Source organism: Phyllostomus discolor, chromosome 2 (assembly GCF_004126475.2).
Source record: "Phyllostomus discolor isolate MPI-MPIP mPhyDis1 chromosome 2, mPhyDis1.pri.v3, whole genome shotgun sequence".
NCBI classification, from domain to species: Eukaryota; Metazoa; Chordata; class Mammalia; order Chiroptera; family Phyllostomidae; genus Phyllostomus; species Phyllostomus discolor.
In genome coordinates, this window is record NC_040904.2 from 148,287,715 (window position 1) to 148,304,740 (window position 17,026).

The 17,026-nt window shown below is 40.9% G+C and overlaps 1 protein-coding gene across 1 annotated transcript in view; it reads right to left on the reverse strand.

The window, feature by feature from the left end:
• Window positions 1–279: 279 nt before the first annotated feature.
• The window catches only part of TPH2 (tryptophan hydroxylase 2), a 95,433-nt gene continuing 78,686 nt past the window's right edge, over window positions 280–17,026 (reverse strand). The window contains exons 9-11 of the mRNA XM_028532422.2: window positions 10,384–10,479; window positions 1,363–1,496; window positions 280–1,241 (exon numbers count right to left, since the gene is read on the reverse strand). Of these exons, the coding sequence (XP_028388223.1) occupies window positions 1,067–1,241; window positions 1,363–1,496; window positions 10,384–10,479 (405 nt within the window). The 3' untranslated portion in view covers window positions 280–1,066. The remainder of the gene's footprint in view (window positions 1,242–1,362; window positions 1,497–10,383; window positions 10,480–17,026) is intronic.

A 17,026-nucleotide genomic window follows, 5' to 3' on the forward strand; every position in this document is an offset into this window, starting at 1 on the left:
ATCTGGCTTGGTTTGGGCCTGTGAGAGGGAACATCTGTACTGTCGGCAAATTTTAATCACAAATGAAGTCCTATTCAGTGATAAACGTTAGTTTTGGTTTCGATAAGCATTAGTTTCCTTCTCTGACTACATATAAATACGTGCATATATTGAGTTAAGCTTCTTAGCAATCCAAAAAGCAATATGCAATGGGCTGTAAATGTTGGAACTAACTGTGCTACTTCAACCAAATCACTTAACCTCTCTGAGACTCGATTTCCACATCATTGAAAGCAAAGCTCTATGATTTTATTGCCCTCTAAAAGAAATAAGTTAAACACCTGAGCATGATAATTCACTTTATTCCAGCATAAAATTGATAGTCCCAAGATTTATTCCTCACTGTTTAGTCTTTCCTAATGTCCTTTATGGAAGTATTTCCTTCCGAAATGCCTTGGGAAGCGTGCCACAGCTCAAGTTTCTACAAGGTCAATGCAACCTATATATCCCATTTCTTAAAAGCTTTCTTCTTTTCCATTGTGTAAATATTCAACCTAGAAGTCATTCTAACTGGTGTGTTACCTCAACAATTTCTGAACAGAATCCTGAATATTGTTAACACGATGGGAAGTTTCATACAGTTCTGGGTTTCTCTCCAATAATGCTGTGAAAGTACTGATGCTATTGAAAGCAGGGACAGTTTCACTGCTATTTTCATTTTATCTAACGAACACAGAGGAAAGAAAGGCTCGGATCTGAGAAAGAAAAGGTCATCAACTAGAATCATAAGAGGGCTATTTGTTACAAATTTTAAATAGATGCAGTTTGGTTAAAGACACTAAGCAGGAATGTCAAATCAATTTAAGACATTTAAACATATTACAATCTTTCCTACAATGAGTGGTTACCTGTCACAGGGTTCTTAATGGTGTTTCACACATTAGCACAGTAAGTTACAAGCAGGTAGAGATATACATAATTGCATGCCTGCTAGCCAAGCCATGACACAGACAGGTATTGGTGTTATATGACGTTGACTGCTAAGCCCTCCAAAAGATCATGCTGGCAGCAATACTGTTCCCAGGCATCAAATCCCCAGATACTGATTCATCTTGTTCAAGGCATCACACACTGTGTTCAGATCGCTGCGGAGATCCTGCACCACGTTTTCAATACTTCTGGTGTCTTTCAGAATTTCAATACTCTGTGTGTAGGGATTGAAGTACACTGAGAAGGGACGAGTAATTGACTTTGCAAAGTCCCTGCAAAATAAACAGAAACAGAAAGATATGCGATCATCCCTCATTGATATAAGAGACAGAACAAAGAAACAGAGCTAGAAAAATAAGTTATTTTCTCTACATGGCAGAAAAACAAGCTTACCTCATTTTTTCTTTGGCTTCCTCAAAACTTTCTGAAACAAAGTAGGCTTCCTGGAAGGTGGTGATAAGGCATTCCTGCAAGCAAGTTGTCTTCGGGTCAAAGGCTTTCACACATGCCTTGTCAGAAAGCGCGTGCTGCAAAACACACCGCAAAACCCGTCAAACACCACAGTGAGACTTCCAGCGTGCCATGATGGCCCATTTCTACAACATGGCTCAATAATTTCACAGAAATGTTCAGTTACTAGTCTGCCATGAAATATGGAATTCTCCCATATGCGGGGTAAATGGAGTGTTAGGGGATTTTGTTGTTATTGTTGTTGTTTTAAGTCTGTTAGGTGCTAAAAGAAAAAAAATGAAATTATGGTATTCTTTTATTTATTATCAGCCGAATCCATACTGAAGAACAGTTCAGAGCTGTAACCTGACAGAAAAGGAATTTTAAATCTGCGCTATGAATAGAAACAGGGATAGCATAAATATGGTCCTAAATTTATTTCTATAAGCAATGTACCAAAATTTCACTTAAATGGCAAAAGTAATAATTACCTGCATGGAGAGGTAATTGGGACTCTGACTAAACTCCTTGTAGACTTATTGAGAGACATTCTGAGGCCAGGTACTGTTTATCAACAGCATCTGGAGTGGACCTGCATATTTGAGGATATTTGCAAAGCATTCATTTGCCTTCCACCAAGTACAGCAGAGCAATATACAGAAGACAAATATTTCCAGGTGGGGAAAAAAAGAGCTAATATTAATAGTTATAGCTATGCCCAGAGCAGGCGTTAGGAAAACAGGAAAGCCAACCTAATTGCTCTTTGAACTATCATTAGCTTCATTCAGCTCACTACGTGACCAGCCTAAGGAGCAGCAAGGACCAATGAAGGATCAGATTCTGAAGATAAGTTCAGCAATGCTATAAGTTAGTGGTCATTTCCTGCCACGTGCCACCTGCCTATTTATAGGTCCTGAATCAGTGATTCTCAAATGGAATGTGTATTTTATCACTAAGGAGCTTGTGAAATGCAGATACTGATTTTATTTGATAGGTCTGGATAAATCCCCAGAAATCTGCATTTTAAGGGCATCCACGGTAACTCAGACATAAGTGATTGTGAACTATATTTTGATAAATACACCACTAGATTCTGTGTCTTTCTTAAGTTCAAGGGTGAATCAGTTGGGAGATAAAGAAAAGGGGAAGCAGAAACTGCCTTGAAGCGGGAGTTTGGAAACGTGGCTCTGGTCCAGGGTCACTGCTGCCTAACTGGGTCGCTTTGGCAAATCACCTCGCCTCTCTGCCTGCATTTCTTCAGCTGCAGCGAGAGGTTTGGGCTATGTAATTTCTATTGCAGCCTCTGGGTTCCACAAAAAGCATGCTTCTACCTTCTCAATCTCTAACTGCTGAGGTTTCCTAGAGAAATGCTGACAAAACTTTCCTGTTCAGTATTCTTGGTGTGTTCCTCCCACAATTTCAAAACACATGGAATGATTTGCGGCCTTCCATGGAGAAGGCTGTGATTTCCTACGTCTGAAAATATAATTGTAAACCAAAGAACTGATATGAAAGAGAAAGGGCATAAGACCGCACCCTGTGACGTGCTTTCTCACAAGTTCATTGTCCAGATCACTGCACATATGAATCAGGGGTGCAGAGGGCCTCTCGCAGCAAACTCATTTTTTGGGCCCACAAACAGCTTCATTACAAGCAAAGGTCACTGCACCTGCAAACGCGTTTGCGCTGGAGTCAATGCTGTGCAGTGGGTGTCGGGGAATTTACATTCCACGTGACTAATAATTCTGTCCACATTCCTAAAACAACTTCAGTTTCAAGAAACAAAATGTCCTTTTATGAGAGCTGCTGCTCCTTGGTGAAGAATAGGCCTCCTGCTGGCTTGTCACTGGTTTCAGAATTAGAAGTTGCTTTCTTTGCAGCCATACACTCTGGAAGCATTCTACTTTGGTATGTTTCTCTCATTGCCCATTCATCAATCAGCACATATTGAAGGAAGGAATGTGACTGACAATGTCCTTGATCTTTCTCTCAGTTGCACATTCAGGAGCACGGGCAGAGTGGAAGCGGAGCAGGCCACAGGAACGTTTAAGGCACGGCTCCCCTGGGCTATCCTTGTTGAGCCACAGACTGTTCGCTGGGTCTAGGCCAAGCACAGGAAGGGGTGAAACTCCTCTGCTAGGGTCTGCAATGCCTTGATAGGAAATCAGCAACTGTAACTGTCACCACATGTAGAGGATGCCCCCAGAATGTGTGTATGCAGTAACAGAGACTGGAGTCAGCGTAGTTTTAGAAAAATCTCTCACGTGATGACTCCACTGGATACTCAGATGAGCTTGTTTAGTCATTTTCACTGGTAAAGGGAATGAGAATAGAGCAAGAAAAATCCCAGAGGTCAGGGTACTCTGCACTAGACATCAAGAAAAGTCAGTGGACTCACAGCATATAATTTGAGACAAAAACCTTTAGGCAATACATATCACACTTGCCTTGCATAGTAGTCAAAGGAAACACTGGAAGCTGATTATTCTAAATTCTCAAAAATGCAGTCTATCCTCAGGAGCCTGCAGAGTCCAATATTCTGGTTTCAAATATAGGGATGATAATGGTACCCAAGGATTAGCCTGCAGAATGATGACAAGAGCCTGGCGTTGGGGAAGAGCCAGTGAGAGATGCCGACCAATGAAGTTGTGATCACACCTATCAATGATCTCCTTTACCTGATGGGGATCTCCCGTGTGATGACCACCAGCGACATCCAGGCAGCCCGTGAGGTCCCCTGTTTCTGAATACTGGGGTGTGGCCCAGGGGATATAAAAAGTATGCATGTTCCCATTGATTCCAAAGCCCACTGTCCACTCCAGTGAAGTCCTACTGAGTTTGCTCTTCAACTACTATCCATGTCTCTCTCTAAGCTGCTGAGTTTGGGAGAATAGCTATCATCTCCACTCCCCTGTGTCCAGAGTAGCTTCGTTGTAAATATCCAGCCAAACTGCTAGAGGTCCCAGGGACACCATGGTGAGTCCTTCCTGTGGATATGCTGCAGTCTGCAAGAATTTATTCAACCTTCTGTAAAGAGGGGCTTCGTAAGGCTGAGCGGATCTGGCTGGCAGCCTTTTACTCCCAAGCCATTTTAAAAATTCAAGAAAGCTTGAGAATCTCCTCCTCTCACCGCAAAGGACTGCTTTGGAGCTACCCACAATGCAAAAGACTCGGGCACAGGACTGGGGAATGTGAGACTTGCGTTCTAAACAAAGCTGTCCCTGAGGCCTGGTATCACATGGGTGAAAAATTCCCAGTTTGGGGCACAGTTTCTTCTTTGATAAACTGAAAAGACTGACCTCTGTGAATTCTCAAGTTCTTCTTGCAATACAATTTTAACAGCACCGGCAAATACACAGCGCCCACTCCACCACCCCCTCCCTCCACCCCAGCCAGTGAGAATGGGCCAGAGACGCCTTTCCCATCCTTTGCAGCCGAGATGGCCATTCCTAATTAATTGGCTGTAGAGTACAAATTAAGATTAATTTGCCATTCCAGCCCTTTAAATTAAAAAGTATCTTTTCAACATCCAAAATTTCCCAGAACCCAATTGTCACCTAAAGTTCCTACATGACTTTGGGCAACTTATTCCACTTTTGTAAACCTATCCCAGTGCTCATCTGGAAAACGGGAATCCTAATAGTAACTGCAGCCCGGGGCTGTGGTAAGGATTAAACAAGGTAATGCATGTGAAGTACCTGACACATAAGAAGTGCTCAGTATATTTATCATTGCTAATTTGGTCTCAAGATGATATGAATTCAGCCACAGCTGCCACCACCGGGGCAGCTCCTCTCCCCCAGGGATCTAGAACTCAGAGGCAAGGAAGCCTCTATGTCTTCCAGGTCCAACACGGCAGCAGGGCCTGCTCTGAGTTCATCAGTGTAAAATCCCCTTCCTCCCAGCCACCCGCCTCTGCAATGACTCGGCGTTATTATCTCAACTATTCCAGATATAAACCCCGTGACCCTCGCCCTCTATATTAGAACTGGTTAAAGTTGGGGCAAAACTCAAGTGTGAAGACAGGTTTATAGGTAGGTTTGGGCCCGCAATTCTGAATAAAATAAATCTCTGAGCACCTTTACATTCACACTACAATCATTTTTTCCCACATTGGAATAATATATATATGTGTGTGTATAAATACATATATATGTATATGCTAATATGTACATATGTATATTATATTTTTATCCTCCCTCAAATGTTCCTCCTGCTAACCAAGCACGACTTGGCACTGACATTCCTATTGCCAAATTGGGGGATGATGGCATCACTCCTTTTTATTTTCTTTGTATCAGTGACATTGAAAGTTTCATCAGTTTGAATAAACTACAGGGGTAAGGGAACCAATTCTCTCTTCATACAATCCTTTCACAAAGGCCAAAGACCCGTTTCCAGCTCCCAATGCGCAGGCATTCTCTCTGTCATTATTACGAGTCATTATTTCCTTTCCTCCAGGAAAGAAAAGGGGAGGAGGAAGACAGGAGGCAAGAGCCAGCTGAGCAGGGTAAAGGCATGGGAGCTCAGAAGCAGCGAGTCCTAACTGTAGTCCTCACTCCAGCCACACCGCCACTGTACCACATGACCTCAGAGAACCCTCTTCCTGACGGCCTGGCAGTGATCCTGACTCTCATGGAGTTGCTGTAAGTGGTGGTAAATACAAATCGCGGTTATAAATATAAACCTGTTCTGTGAATGCTGATTAACAGCTATATTTTTTTAAAAAGCAGCACAATAAATTCACTGTGCAAGGCTACCCTAAAACCAAAGCCAAAATATATATTTATATGTAATATTCCAGCAACTACTACGGGGTCAGTGCTAAACCCATGTACAAAAAAAAAAATCTAATCTCTGCCCTTCAGGAAATAAAGTACTAGACTTTATTTACCATTACCCATGGGGGGAAAAGAAGAAATTGCTTTTTTTCTCTTGAGATGCATTAACTTATTGAGCTAAGACTCACCAATTCATCGATTAGCAGTCATTCCCTTAGTATCTAATGTGAAGAAACTTCATTGTTGCTTCTACAAAAGAACCACATTCAACAAAGACTCCTATGAATTAATTTCTTAGGTCTGCCCTACCACAGACCCCAACTCCTTTGAAATCTGCGACCTTTAATTTGGGGTTTTTGAAAAAAATGAATGAATGGGTGAATAATAAAATTTTTAAATGAAAGACATATTCCAGGTCAACTCTGGGACAGAGGGAAAAAGAACATGAAAGCAAAGACACAGGCTAGACTGTGGGTGGTGGCAGCCAATCATGCTATTTTTAACCTCTTTTTTCTTTCTGTTTCTTATTTTATTTTTTTATTTTAATTGTTGTTCATTGTTGTTCACTGTTGTTTTCTGTATTTTACTCCTATCCCAGCCCACCCCCAGTCCTCCCCACCTCCCTTCCATTTCCATCCCTCTCTTGTTATTGTCCATGTGTCCTTTATACTTGTTCCTGCAAACTCTTTACCATTTTCCCCTGAAATTCTGTCCCCTCTCCCCTCTGGTCACTGTCAGCCTGTTCTCTATATCAGTGTCTTTGGTTATATTTTGCTTATTTGTTTGTTTTGTTGATTAGATCCCTGTCCAAGGAGGACATACAGAGGATCCAGAGACACATGAAAAGATGCTTCAAAGCCCTGGCTGGCGTAGCTCAGTGGATTGAGTGCGGGCTGGGAACCAAAATGTCCCAGGTTCGATTCCCAGCCAGGGTACATTCCTGGGTTGCAGGCCAGAACCCCCAGCAACCGTACATTGATGTTTCTCTCTCTCTCTCTCTCCCTCCCTTCCCTCTCTATAAATAAATAAATAAATTTAAAAAAAAAAAAAAAAAAAAAAAAAGATGCTTCAGTATTGCTATCAGAGAGATGCAAATTAAAACCACAATGAGATACCACTTCACACCAGACAGAATGGCCATCATAAACAAAGCAACAAACAAGTGTTGGAGAGGTTGTGGAGAAAAGGGAACCCCAGTACACTGTTGGGGGGAATGCAGACTGGTACAACCACTATGGAAAACAGTATGGAATTTCCTCAGGAAACTAAAAATGGGTCTGCCTTTTGACTCATCTTTTTTTAAAGTCAATTTTCCAAGTAACTTAGCTCATTATTAACTGCTTTCCACAGTGATGAAGGGAAGGGCAGGCCCTACCAAACACACTTTAAGAATGTCTGAAAGATAACTGGAAGAAAAGAGAGATTACCCATTGCTGAAATTTCAAAAAAAAAAAAAAAAGTAGTCTTTATGGTTATCAGATTTATGTTAGCCTTTACAAGCTTTTCCATATATTTTATTTCTGTCTTTAAATATAAAAATAGTCACTGTCAAAATTGTAAAGCAAAAATGAAAATATTGTTGTTATTTTAAAAAATGGAAGTTAATCCTCCAAACTATAGATAAACTACTTGGAAATACTTGGTCAGTTCTGAAGTGAAACATCTATGCCCCCAAAAATCTAGCCTCTTAAAGTACAAATTTTAAAATATGTTCTGCTCAAGGTAATACAATGAATTGTGGACATTTATGTAAAAGTTATCAAGACTACACCAAACCCTCCAACAACTTAGCTGAGAACAGCAAAAATATTTTACTTACATAAGGTAACTAGATTCAAAATTGTAAGCATGTCTACACTGTAATTATTATAATGCTATTAATAAAGTTGTCTCTACCTAGATCAAGAACGATCATTTGTTCATTTAAATAAAAGTTAGACCGAAGTATTCAGAAGTGCTGGGAAAGCTCAGGACGCTTCAGGAGCGGGGCAGGGGAGGGGCTACAGACATCACCTACATCACTTTATGTATTCTCGGTGAACAATCAGAAGATATTTCTTATAGGAAGAATTCCTGAATTGTAAAAATGGTCCAAAGTAGCAATCATAAGGATGTTAAAGTGTTGAAATTTGAGAATGGAAGAATGCTAATGACCAGAGGTGATGGACCAGAACAAGAAGATTCATGGCAGACAGTGCCCTTCCGTGTACATATTTCTGGCTGATTTCCATCCATAGACGATTCCACCCGCACCAATAGAAACGAAAACAACAGATTCACCCCAATGCTGCCTACACATGCCTCATTAACCGGATCAGAGGACCCTGTCGAAAGTTGGGGCAATGAGAGAGATTTGTTTCTTTTGTTTCTGGTGTAATTTGTAAGTCCTCTGAGGAGAATGTAAATAGATGTAGCTCAAGAGCTGCATCATTTTCTGGCTCCCTCTTTTTTCGGGGAAATGAAAAAGCACCCCGTCGAAGGCTCGGGTCTTTCACGGATATGACATCCTGCCGTTGCTGTGGGCTCTGGCCGCCGCGCTGAGATTCACGCCAGATGGATCTTCTTGTTAAGAATTTAGTAAGAAATATTTCACCACATTATATCAGGGTTTTGTTATGTTAGATGTTGACCTGTGTTCCAGCCACGCCAAACCTCAGGCAGTTCCCCAAGTGGGGCGGATCTGACCAGAGTGCCTTCAGCGCCGTGCTGTGGCTGGTCCGCCTCACCGCATCCTCTCCAGTGGGCACCCGCTCCACTCCTCGAGAATCAGCCTGGGCGGCTGGGCCCTTGTCGGGAAGTCTTCCCAAACATGGCCCCATCTGTTCCAGGCACATTTGCCACACCCGATTGTCATCTCTTGAACTGGAGTGTAAACCCCTTAATAACAAGGACCCCAGGCAATGTGGCCTCCTGGGTAAGGGCTCAGGTTCTGGAGCCCAGACTTGTTAGGGTCCAGCTCCAACACTTACTAGCTGTGTGACCTCAGGCAAGTTTCTTAATGGCTTTATGCCTCAGCTTTCTCATCTGTAATGATAGTAATGCTTATCCCTTTGTGTTCGTCTGAGAATTAAATGGGTTTATATAGTGAAATCACTGAAAATAGTAAGGTCTATTTAAGTGTCCATTGAGGTAGTTGTCATTTTCTTATACTTCTTATTCTTTATCTTTATTATTTGTATTTGTATTCCCTGGTGAATGGCACAGTACATAGCACATACTAGGTGCTCAACCAAATGTTTGGAGAATGAATAAATGGGGTCATAATTGAGAGGACTTGATAAAATTATAAAGTACATCTTCCAAGAACAGAAAAAAACAAAAAGTTCCAATTACCATATATTTCCTAATTATATTGTGTAACAATCAATACTCTAAGAAAACTCAAACCCTAACATAGTCCATAATCCTGATCTTAGTCTGAATAATCAAAAAAAGATAAAATTATTTTAGTACCATTTCCAGATTATATTTTACATTTCATTCTAAATTCATCAAAACTTGCTATCCCCAATGGTATAGATAGTAATTGTTAAGTAACCAGTATATTTAAATTATCAGATGCCTCAGGCGCCAGCATTTCTGAATAAATGGTAACATTACTGTATTTTAAGGCACAAAAATAGCATCCTTTAGGCATTGCTACACATATGAGATACCTCTCAAACCATATGTTTATTTAGATTTTTTCTAAATTGTATATGTCCACATATGTTTTAATACACATTAGTTTTGAAGAAGCTAAAATAATCTCCAATTCCCCTTTGGGAATTAAATACTGGGGAGTCCCTGGGAGCCGGGGGGTGACAGAAATGAGAGTAGTCAAGGCAACCTTAGGAGGAAATTTTAATCAGTAGAATACTATGAGTTCATTGCTTACTGTTCAGCACTAAATGTGGGGCAGTCATTTGTTAGCAAACATTGGAGCATGCATTTGTCATTCCCATTGGCTGTGCACACAGATGCTCATCCATCCATTTGAGTCACACCACAAACCTGAAAAGGCGTGACCCATTTTCAGAAGAGCAAAAAGTTAGGTCAGCACCCACCGCTGAGGTGCCAACTCCTCTGTGTTAAATATTTATGGAGTATCTGCAAGTAGAAATGTGCAGACACACAAATCAATATTTCCCATGACCTTGAACCATTTTGCTTGGAAAGGATACTTTCATTCACAGCTTCATACCTTTAACTCTCCAATGGAAGAAAGTAGTCCTGCTCCATATGCCCGCAGTTGACCTTCTTGCTTGCACAGGCCAAACTCAATTGTAAAGAAATAGCACTAAAAAAAAAATCAACACACATCCAGTAAACTGGTCAACAAGGGCTTCTATAGAATAAAATAGCACCCAAAATAAAATGGTGTGCTGTCTGTAATTTCTTCAACAATGCCAGTTCACATATATTTGAATCAAAAACATTTATTGAAATCTATTTTCTTACTTGATAATCCTTTCCTAGGTAGGTATACAGAAAAGGTATCTACTACCAAAAGTCTTATGCTTACCAGATTCAGAAACCCATGAGTCAAATCAGATCCTATGCAATAATTTTAAAAATTAAAAGAATATAGATTTAGAAATAAATGAATATGTCACAGTAATAATGTTGTAAGAATATGTTACTATATGATATTTATTAAGTTGTATTTTGGTGATATAAGTGAGTTCACATACATGTGAAAAAATAACTTAGAACCTAGTAATCACAAACTGATGTTTGCAATTTGTTCATTAATTCAACAGACATTTGCTGAGTACCTCCAGGGTTTCGATCTTGGTAAATAAATAAGAGAGACCAATAAAGTAAGTATAGGCTTACCAAACTACCAAAACCACAAATTTAGTATGTTTGTCAGTGAGATCTTAAATGTAATCAATGTAATCATTGTGTATGTATGTGTGTATATAAATACATATATAAATATATATAATCATAAGAACCATTTCATTGACCTGAGTTTTATCAGCTTCAACTATTAGATATTACAGCTCTCCCAAGATATTAAAATCTACAATTATTTCTGTTGAGTTGAGGAAATTAACCTAGACAGACAGAAACCTCTGCACAACTAAAAACTCACAATGCCCTTGAGAGTGGCTTAAATCACACCATTTTTGTTTTGAGAGAAAAGTGAGAAGCTGACAATGAGCAATAAAACTTGCATCAGATTAACACTGTTCTGCATTAGTGATCATAGTGTGCTGAAGTGTTGAGAAAGAGGAAAATTTAAACACTCCTTAAAAGGGGCAGAAATTAATGTTTCTTGCCCATGGCAGTTTGCTCTATTTTTATGTGGAGGTTAACAGGCCCCTCGGTTCAGGAGGGCTTCACGTTTTTCCAGAGTGAGGGTGATCTGGGTTGAGTGGGCTGATGTCCTGCAGCACCGGGCTGGACCCAAAGGACCAATTAGTCCAGGTCACAGAGCTAAAACCCCAGAGGCAGATTCTCTTTTCCTGGTTCACCTCTCAAGGAAGCTCAGAGTACAGCCCTTCCCACCCCCATCACCCACGGTACCCCCCAGCCTCCTCTGTCCTGACTTTTCTTTCTTTTCCATCACACCACTTTTGGACATGGTCTTCAATTTACTTTTGTATGGTGTGTACTATTTGTCACCTGTCTTCCTACCATAAATTATGAACTCCATGGGAACAGGTAGCAGTCTGTTCATCTAGAACAGGGTTTCCCAAGCTCAGCATTATTGGCATTGTAGGCTGAATGATTCTCTACTGGAGGGGGGTGGGGGGGTCCAGCATGTCATGGAATATTTACTGGACTCTACCCACTAGATGCCAGTGGCACCCCCCACCCCAGCTGTAACAACCACAAATGACACTACGCATTGAAAAATGTTCCCAGGGGAGCAACATCACGCCTGGTTGAGAACCACTGACACAGAATACTGTCTGAAACATAATGAGAGCTCCATAAACATCTGGTGAATAAATAAACAAGTAGTGAACGAAAGAATTATCTCTCATTAGGTCTGTTGTGTGGCAGTATGACCTGGAAGAAAGAAACATGAGGAGCCCCGAGTTTAGTCTGGGCCCGACTCTTAATTAGCTACATGGGCACAACCTCTCTAGCATCCAGTTTTCCTGCCTGCGATGACATTCATTCATTTATTCGACAAATACTCCTTGAGCACCTATTATATGCTAGACTGCTTTAGCTGCTAAGGATGTGCAGCAAAGAAGGCAACAAGCCCCCATTCCCATGAAGCATATAGGCTATACTGAGATGAGACAGACAACGATAGCAACAACAAAAATCAATATGCAGGATAATTTCAGGTAGAATATGCTATATAAATAAAACCATGTAATATGTCAGACATTAAGCAAAAGACGTCGCTATTTTAGATGGAGAGGCCAAGGAAGGCCTCTCTGAAGGAGTAATATTTAAACTGCTAGAAAAGCAGCCTTTTGTGCAAAGATCTAGGGCAGCGATTTTCAACCTTCTTCGTCTGTGGCACTCATAAACTCATTACTAAAAATCTGTGGCACACCAAAAAATATATTATATTTGTCAATCTGACAATATATGTTATATTTTGTCAATCTGCCAAAAAAATAGGTATAATTTTGATTCACTCCCACCAGACTGCTATTGTTGTGCTGACTGTTGTCCTTGTTTTATTTGACAATCTAAGGGAAAAGAGGCCAGTTCCTCTGACTGATAGTCACTTATTGCATGTTTTAAAAATTCTCGCAGCACAAAGGTGGAAAACTGCTGATCTAGGGGAAAGACTCTTCCCAGCAGAGGAAGTGCAAAGGCCCTAAGGCAGGAGTAGATTTGCATTTCCAAGGACACTGGGAAACCACTGAAAGGTTTTGGGTGTGGAGAGACATGTTCTGATTTAGTTTTTAGAAGATCATGCTGATGATGGGTAAAGAATAGATTGTAGAGGTGCAGGAGTGAAAGCAAAGAAACCAGTCAGAAAGAAGTGGCAGCCTAGAGACAAGAAAGTTGAGTAACTTAAACAGACTTGGGCCAAAGGTAGCAGGGGATTTGGAGAAGGAATATCATAGAGGCCTCTCATAAGAAGAACCACACTAAGAGATGTGAATATGTTTTGAAAAGTTAAAATATTGCCCTCAAGTCTGTCCTCCAAAAAAACTCACACAATGCTGCTGGGCACAATGAAGAAGAGTGATCATACACTCATTAAACAAAAAGACAAAGCTCAGCCTCCTATTTTATCAAAAGGAAAACTCAAGTTTAAGGAAGTAAAGCGATTTACTCAAGACCAGTCTAGATGGTGACATTGAAAAGATCTAGAGCTCAGTATTTTAAAGTTTCTAGGTAAAAGATTAATTGTGCATGATTTTCCCTTACAACCAAAAAATGGAGAAGTAAAAGTCAAACAGGAAAATTAAAACCTTATAGCATCTTCCTGGTGTGTCTTCAGCTGATTTCCTTAATTTACATCACATTTATAGCACATGAATCCTTGGAGCCTGAACATTGCATACAGAAGTGTTTGGGGGGGGGGGGGGGGGGGTCGTCATGTTCTAAAGCCTGCAAAATACAAATACGGAGCCATTTACAGGAGCACTCAGATCAGCCTACTAAGGAGCATTTTCCTTATGCAACACCGGTGCCTACAAAATGCATAGTCACGATCATGACCCAAATCAAAACAGGCTGAGGGAGCCCTGAGAAAATTTGGTGTGCTACACAGATCTTCACATAGACCTTCATATAGATCTGACATCCCATCCGATTTCAGGCAGAATTAAAAGGTCTGCATCAAGTCAACTCAAGGTTCAAAGCTAAGTCTATCAGTGTGTCTTTAGTCCACATGCTTCTAGAATCAGGGCAACCTCAGAGGAAAGAGTCACTGCCTTCTGCTCCTCATCACTAGGAACATTCTTGGCCCCATACCTTGCCTGAGGGCCCTTCCTAAAACTCTGACCTCACCCAGCTCCATCTGCTCATTCCCTCTATCTACCTTTCCCTTTGGTTTCCTATGGTCCTCAACCACAGAAGGTGCCTAGAAGCTACTTCTGCAGCCCACTGTCCCCAGGGAATTAAGACCTGTTGCTCTGAGACTGTTTTCCATTTGCAGCTCCACATGTGGCTAACAGATAAAGAGAAAATGGTAAAATGTACCTGAATCTCAGATATGGGCAAAATTTAAATTACGGACTGACTCAGAATAATTTTCCTTTTTCTGTTTTCAGTAGTGGTAGAGACCTCAAAACGCATGCTTGCCCTGGTTGCAGTCACTAATGGGGAGGAGAGGGCAACCACACACGTCTTCGGTCTGGGGGTAACTGCAGAGCCTGCTTAGAACTGACCTGGGTGACCCCTTGATGACCTTTCAGAATTCAACAGAAACTGTTTCTGAAATTTTTAAGAAAAATATCATGTTTTCCTTAGATGATCCTCCAGATGTTGAGATCTATAATTCCCTAGTGATTTACCAAATAAATGTCCTACTTATTATTTAAAAAGCAGACAGACAAACAAAAAAGCCCTGAATCTTATAAAAACACCAGTGAAAGACAATTGCAGATTCTTGGCCACTAATGTCTTTTAAATAGAAACAAATAATAATAGTAAGACTAACACCTCCCAAATTGAAGGGTACCTTTCATCAAAGCTGATGTTCATGAATTCCAAGGTTTACATACCACTAATTACATGTAATTATTTATAAATATTTTATTTGAATTATAATTACATATAATCATTAACTGAAAACCAAAACAAGAATGACAGATTGGACCTCTTCCACAGAAAAGAGCAAAGTCATTTGCATACACGCAGTCATTAAGCAGAAGAAAGTCTGAGTGACAATCTGAAATCCAAACACCGCTGTGGAACATGCTGCAGGACGTGCTCGCTCCGCAGGTGCTAAGGACAGTGAGATAGGTCGCCCAATGCTGCCATCGTCAGATCACTAGTGGTACTGCACCACCCGTGCGTCAGTTCTGGCCTAGCCAAACCAGCAGCTGTCACAGCTTGAGCAAACATGGTCCACAGAAACTGAACACTCCAGTAAAATACACACTTGTCCCACGTGATGATTCGCAGGAGCCCACGATGCAACATCTTTCTTATGTTTGGTGTTGGGCACCTGAAGCTCGTGCTAAGACACCTATTCCAATTAAAGAGATGAACAATGTTTTTTTCAAAGAGCTCTTTAAGGAAAGGAAATTTTCCTCTTAAAGGATCCTTTTGCCTCCCACTTCCCCACTCCCTGAATCCATGAAAAACAATGTAACGTCTTCCTGACAGTCATGCTATATTCTTAAACTGTATTAAAATGTACACAAACTTCTAGGAGGAATCCCAGGTATCCTACTTCTTTCACTTTCTCCAAGAGAGTGGCTACCCACGTCATTTAATTAATGCCTAAGTGAGCCCTGACTGGCGTGGCTCAGTGGATTGAATGCTGACCTGCGAACTGAACGGTCACTGGTTCGATTCCCAGTCAGGGCACATGCCTAGGTTGCGGGCCAGGTCCCGTAGTTGGGGACATGTAAGAGACAATTCATCCATGTCTCTCTCATACAATGATGTTTCTCTCCCTCTCTGTCTGCCTCCCTTCCCATCTCTCTAGAAATAAAAATAAATGCCTAAGTGTGTGATAAATTTTCTCTATCACTTTCACTAAAAATTTGATCTTTACATACTCGTAGTAGATATTTTAAAATAATTGACACATCGCACCACATTTAGAATTCCATTCTCCACATATCTTGAAAGCAAGAAGCTAGGAAAGAGAGTTTTTAAAAGCCCTGAGTTGCACTAAATTTTATTTACTTTCCATATAAAAGAATCACTCAGGCCCTTACTCAGACCCTATTTATCTTTATCTTGCACATAATTCAACGAAGTTTACTTATGTAGCTTCCAAGTCCACACCCTAACATAAGAGGGGAACAAGAAAATATACAAAAAGTATACTCAAAAAGTACAGAAATATAATATTTGGGTAAACAGCTCTAAACACTTCCATACTTGAAGTTATCACCAAACAACAGAACTCAACAACGACGTTATAACATCAAGACAATAAACTTAGCCAGATGACTTCCCAGTTTAATAAAGTGTTCTCATATACGTAATCTTACTACTAACTTGAGATAGAGCAGTAATTATTATTTCCATTTTATAGATGGGAAAACTGAGGCTCAAAGGTCAAGTAATTTGCTCAAAATCCACAACACGTGGCTGGGCAGAGCTAGGAGTCAAGCTCCAGTTTCCTAATTTCAAACCCAGCTTTTTTTCCTCACCAATAGGTGCATGTATGGACACAGGCCACCATCAGCCATCACCCAGGCCCAACAGTTCCTGTTGCTGAAATGCTGAAATGCATCCATGATTGGGGATAAATGGGTATTGCTCAGACCCACATGTGTCCCCAGCCACTCACACTAGCCCAGCCCACTTCTGGGCTCCATACTCCAAACCCGCCCTCGCCACCACCATGTCATGATGTAGCAAATAAAGTCTGCAGACCTGTAAAGCAGGGAGACCCCTGCCCCATACAAGTCTAACAAGTGTCTGATCTGTTTGCCCCACCCCCCATCACAACAAAAGGGTCGCTCCCATAAGGGAAGGATGACACTCAAAGATGTTCTAACACCAGACATCTGTACCCCGATAAGTGCGGATAAAAACACGCAAAAGGGGTTCCATGCTTGAATAACCAATAACGTCAGAGAATACACTCAAACCATTGTTTACAAGATGGAGGCCATTCAAAGTCCCCTCCCTGCTCACCCTTCTTTCCGTCAGCCTCAGACACTAGAGTGTGAATTTTAGCTACATCACAATTCAGTTTACAAGCAGCAAGTATCTTCTACCTTTGGCCA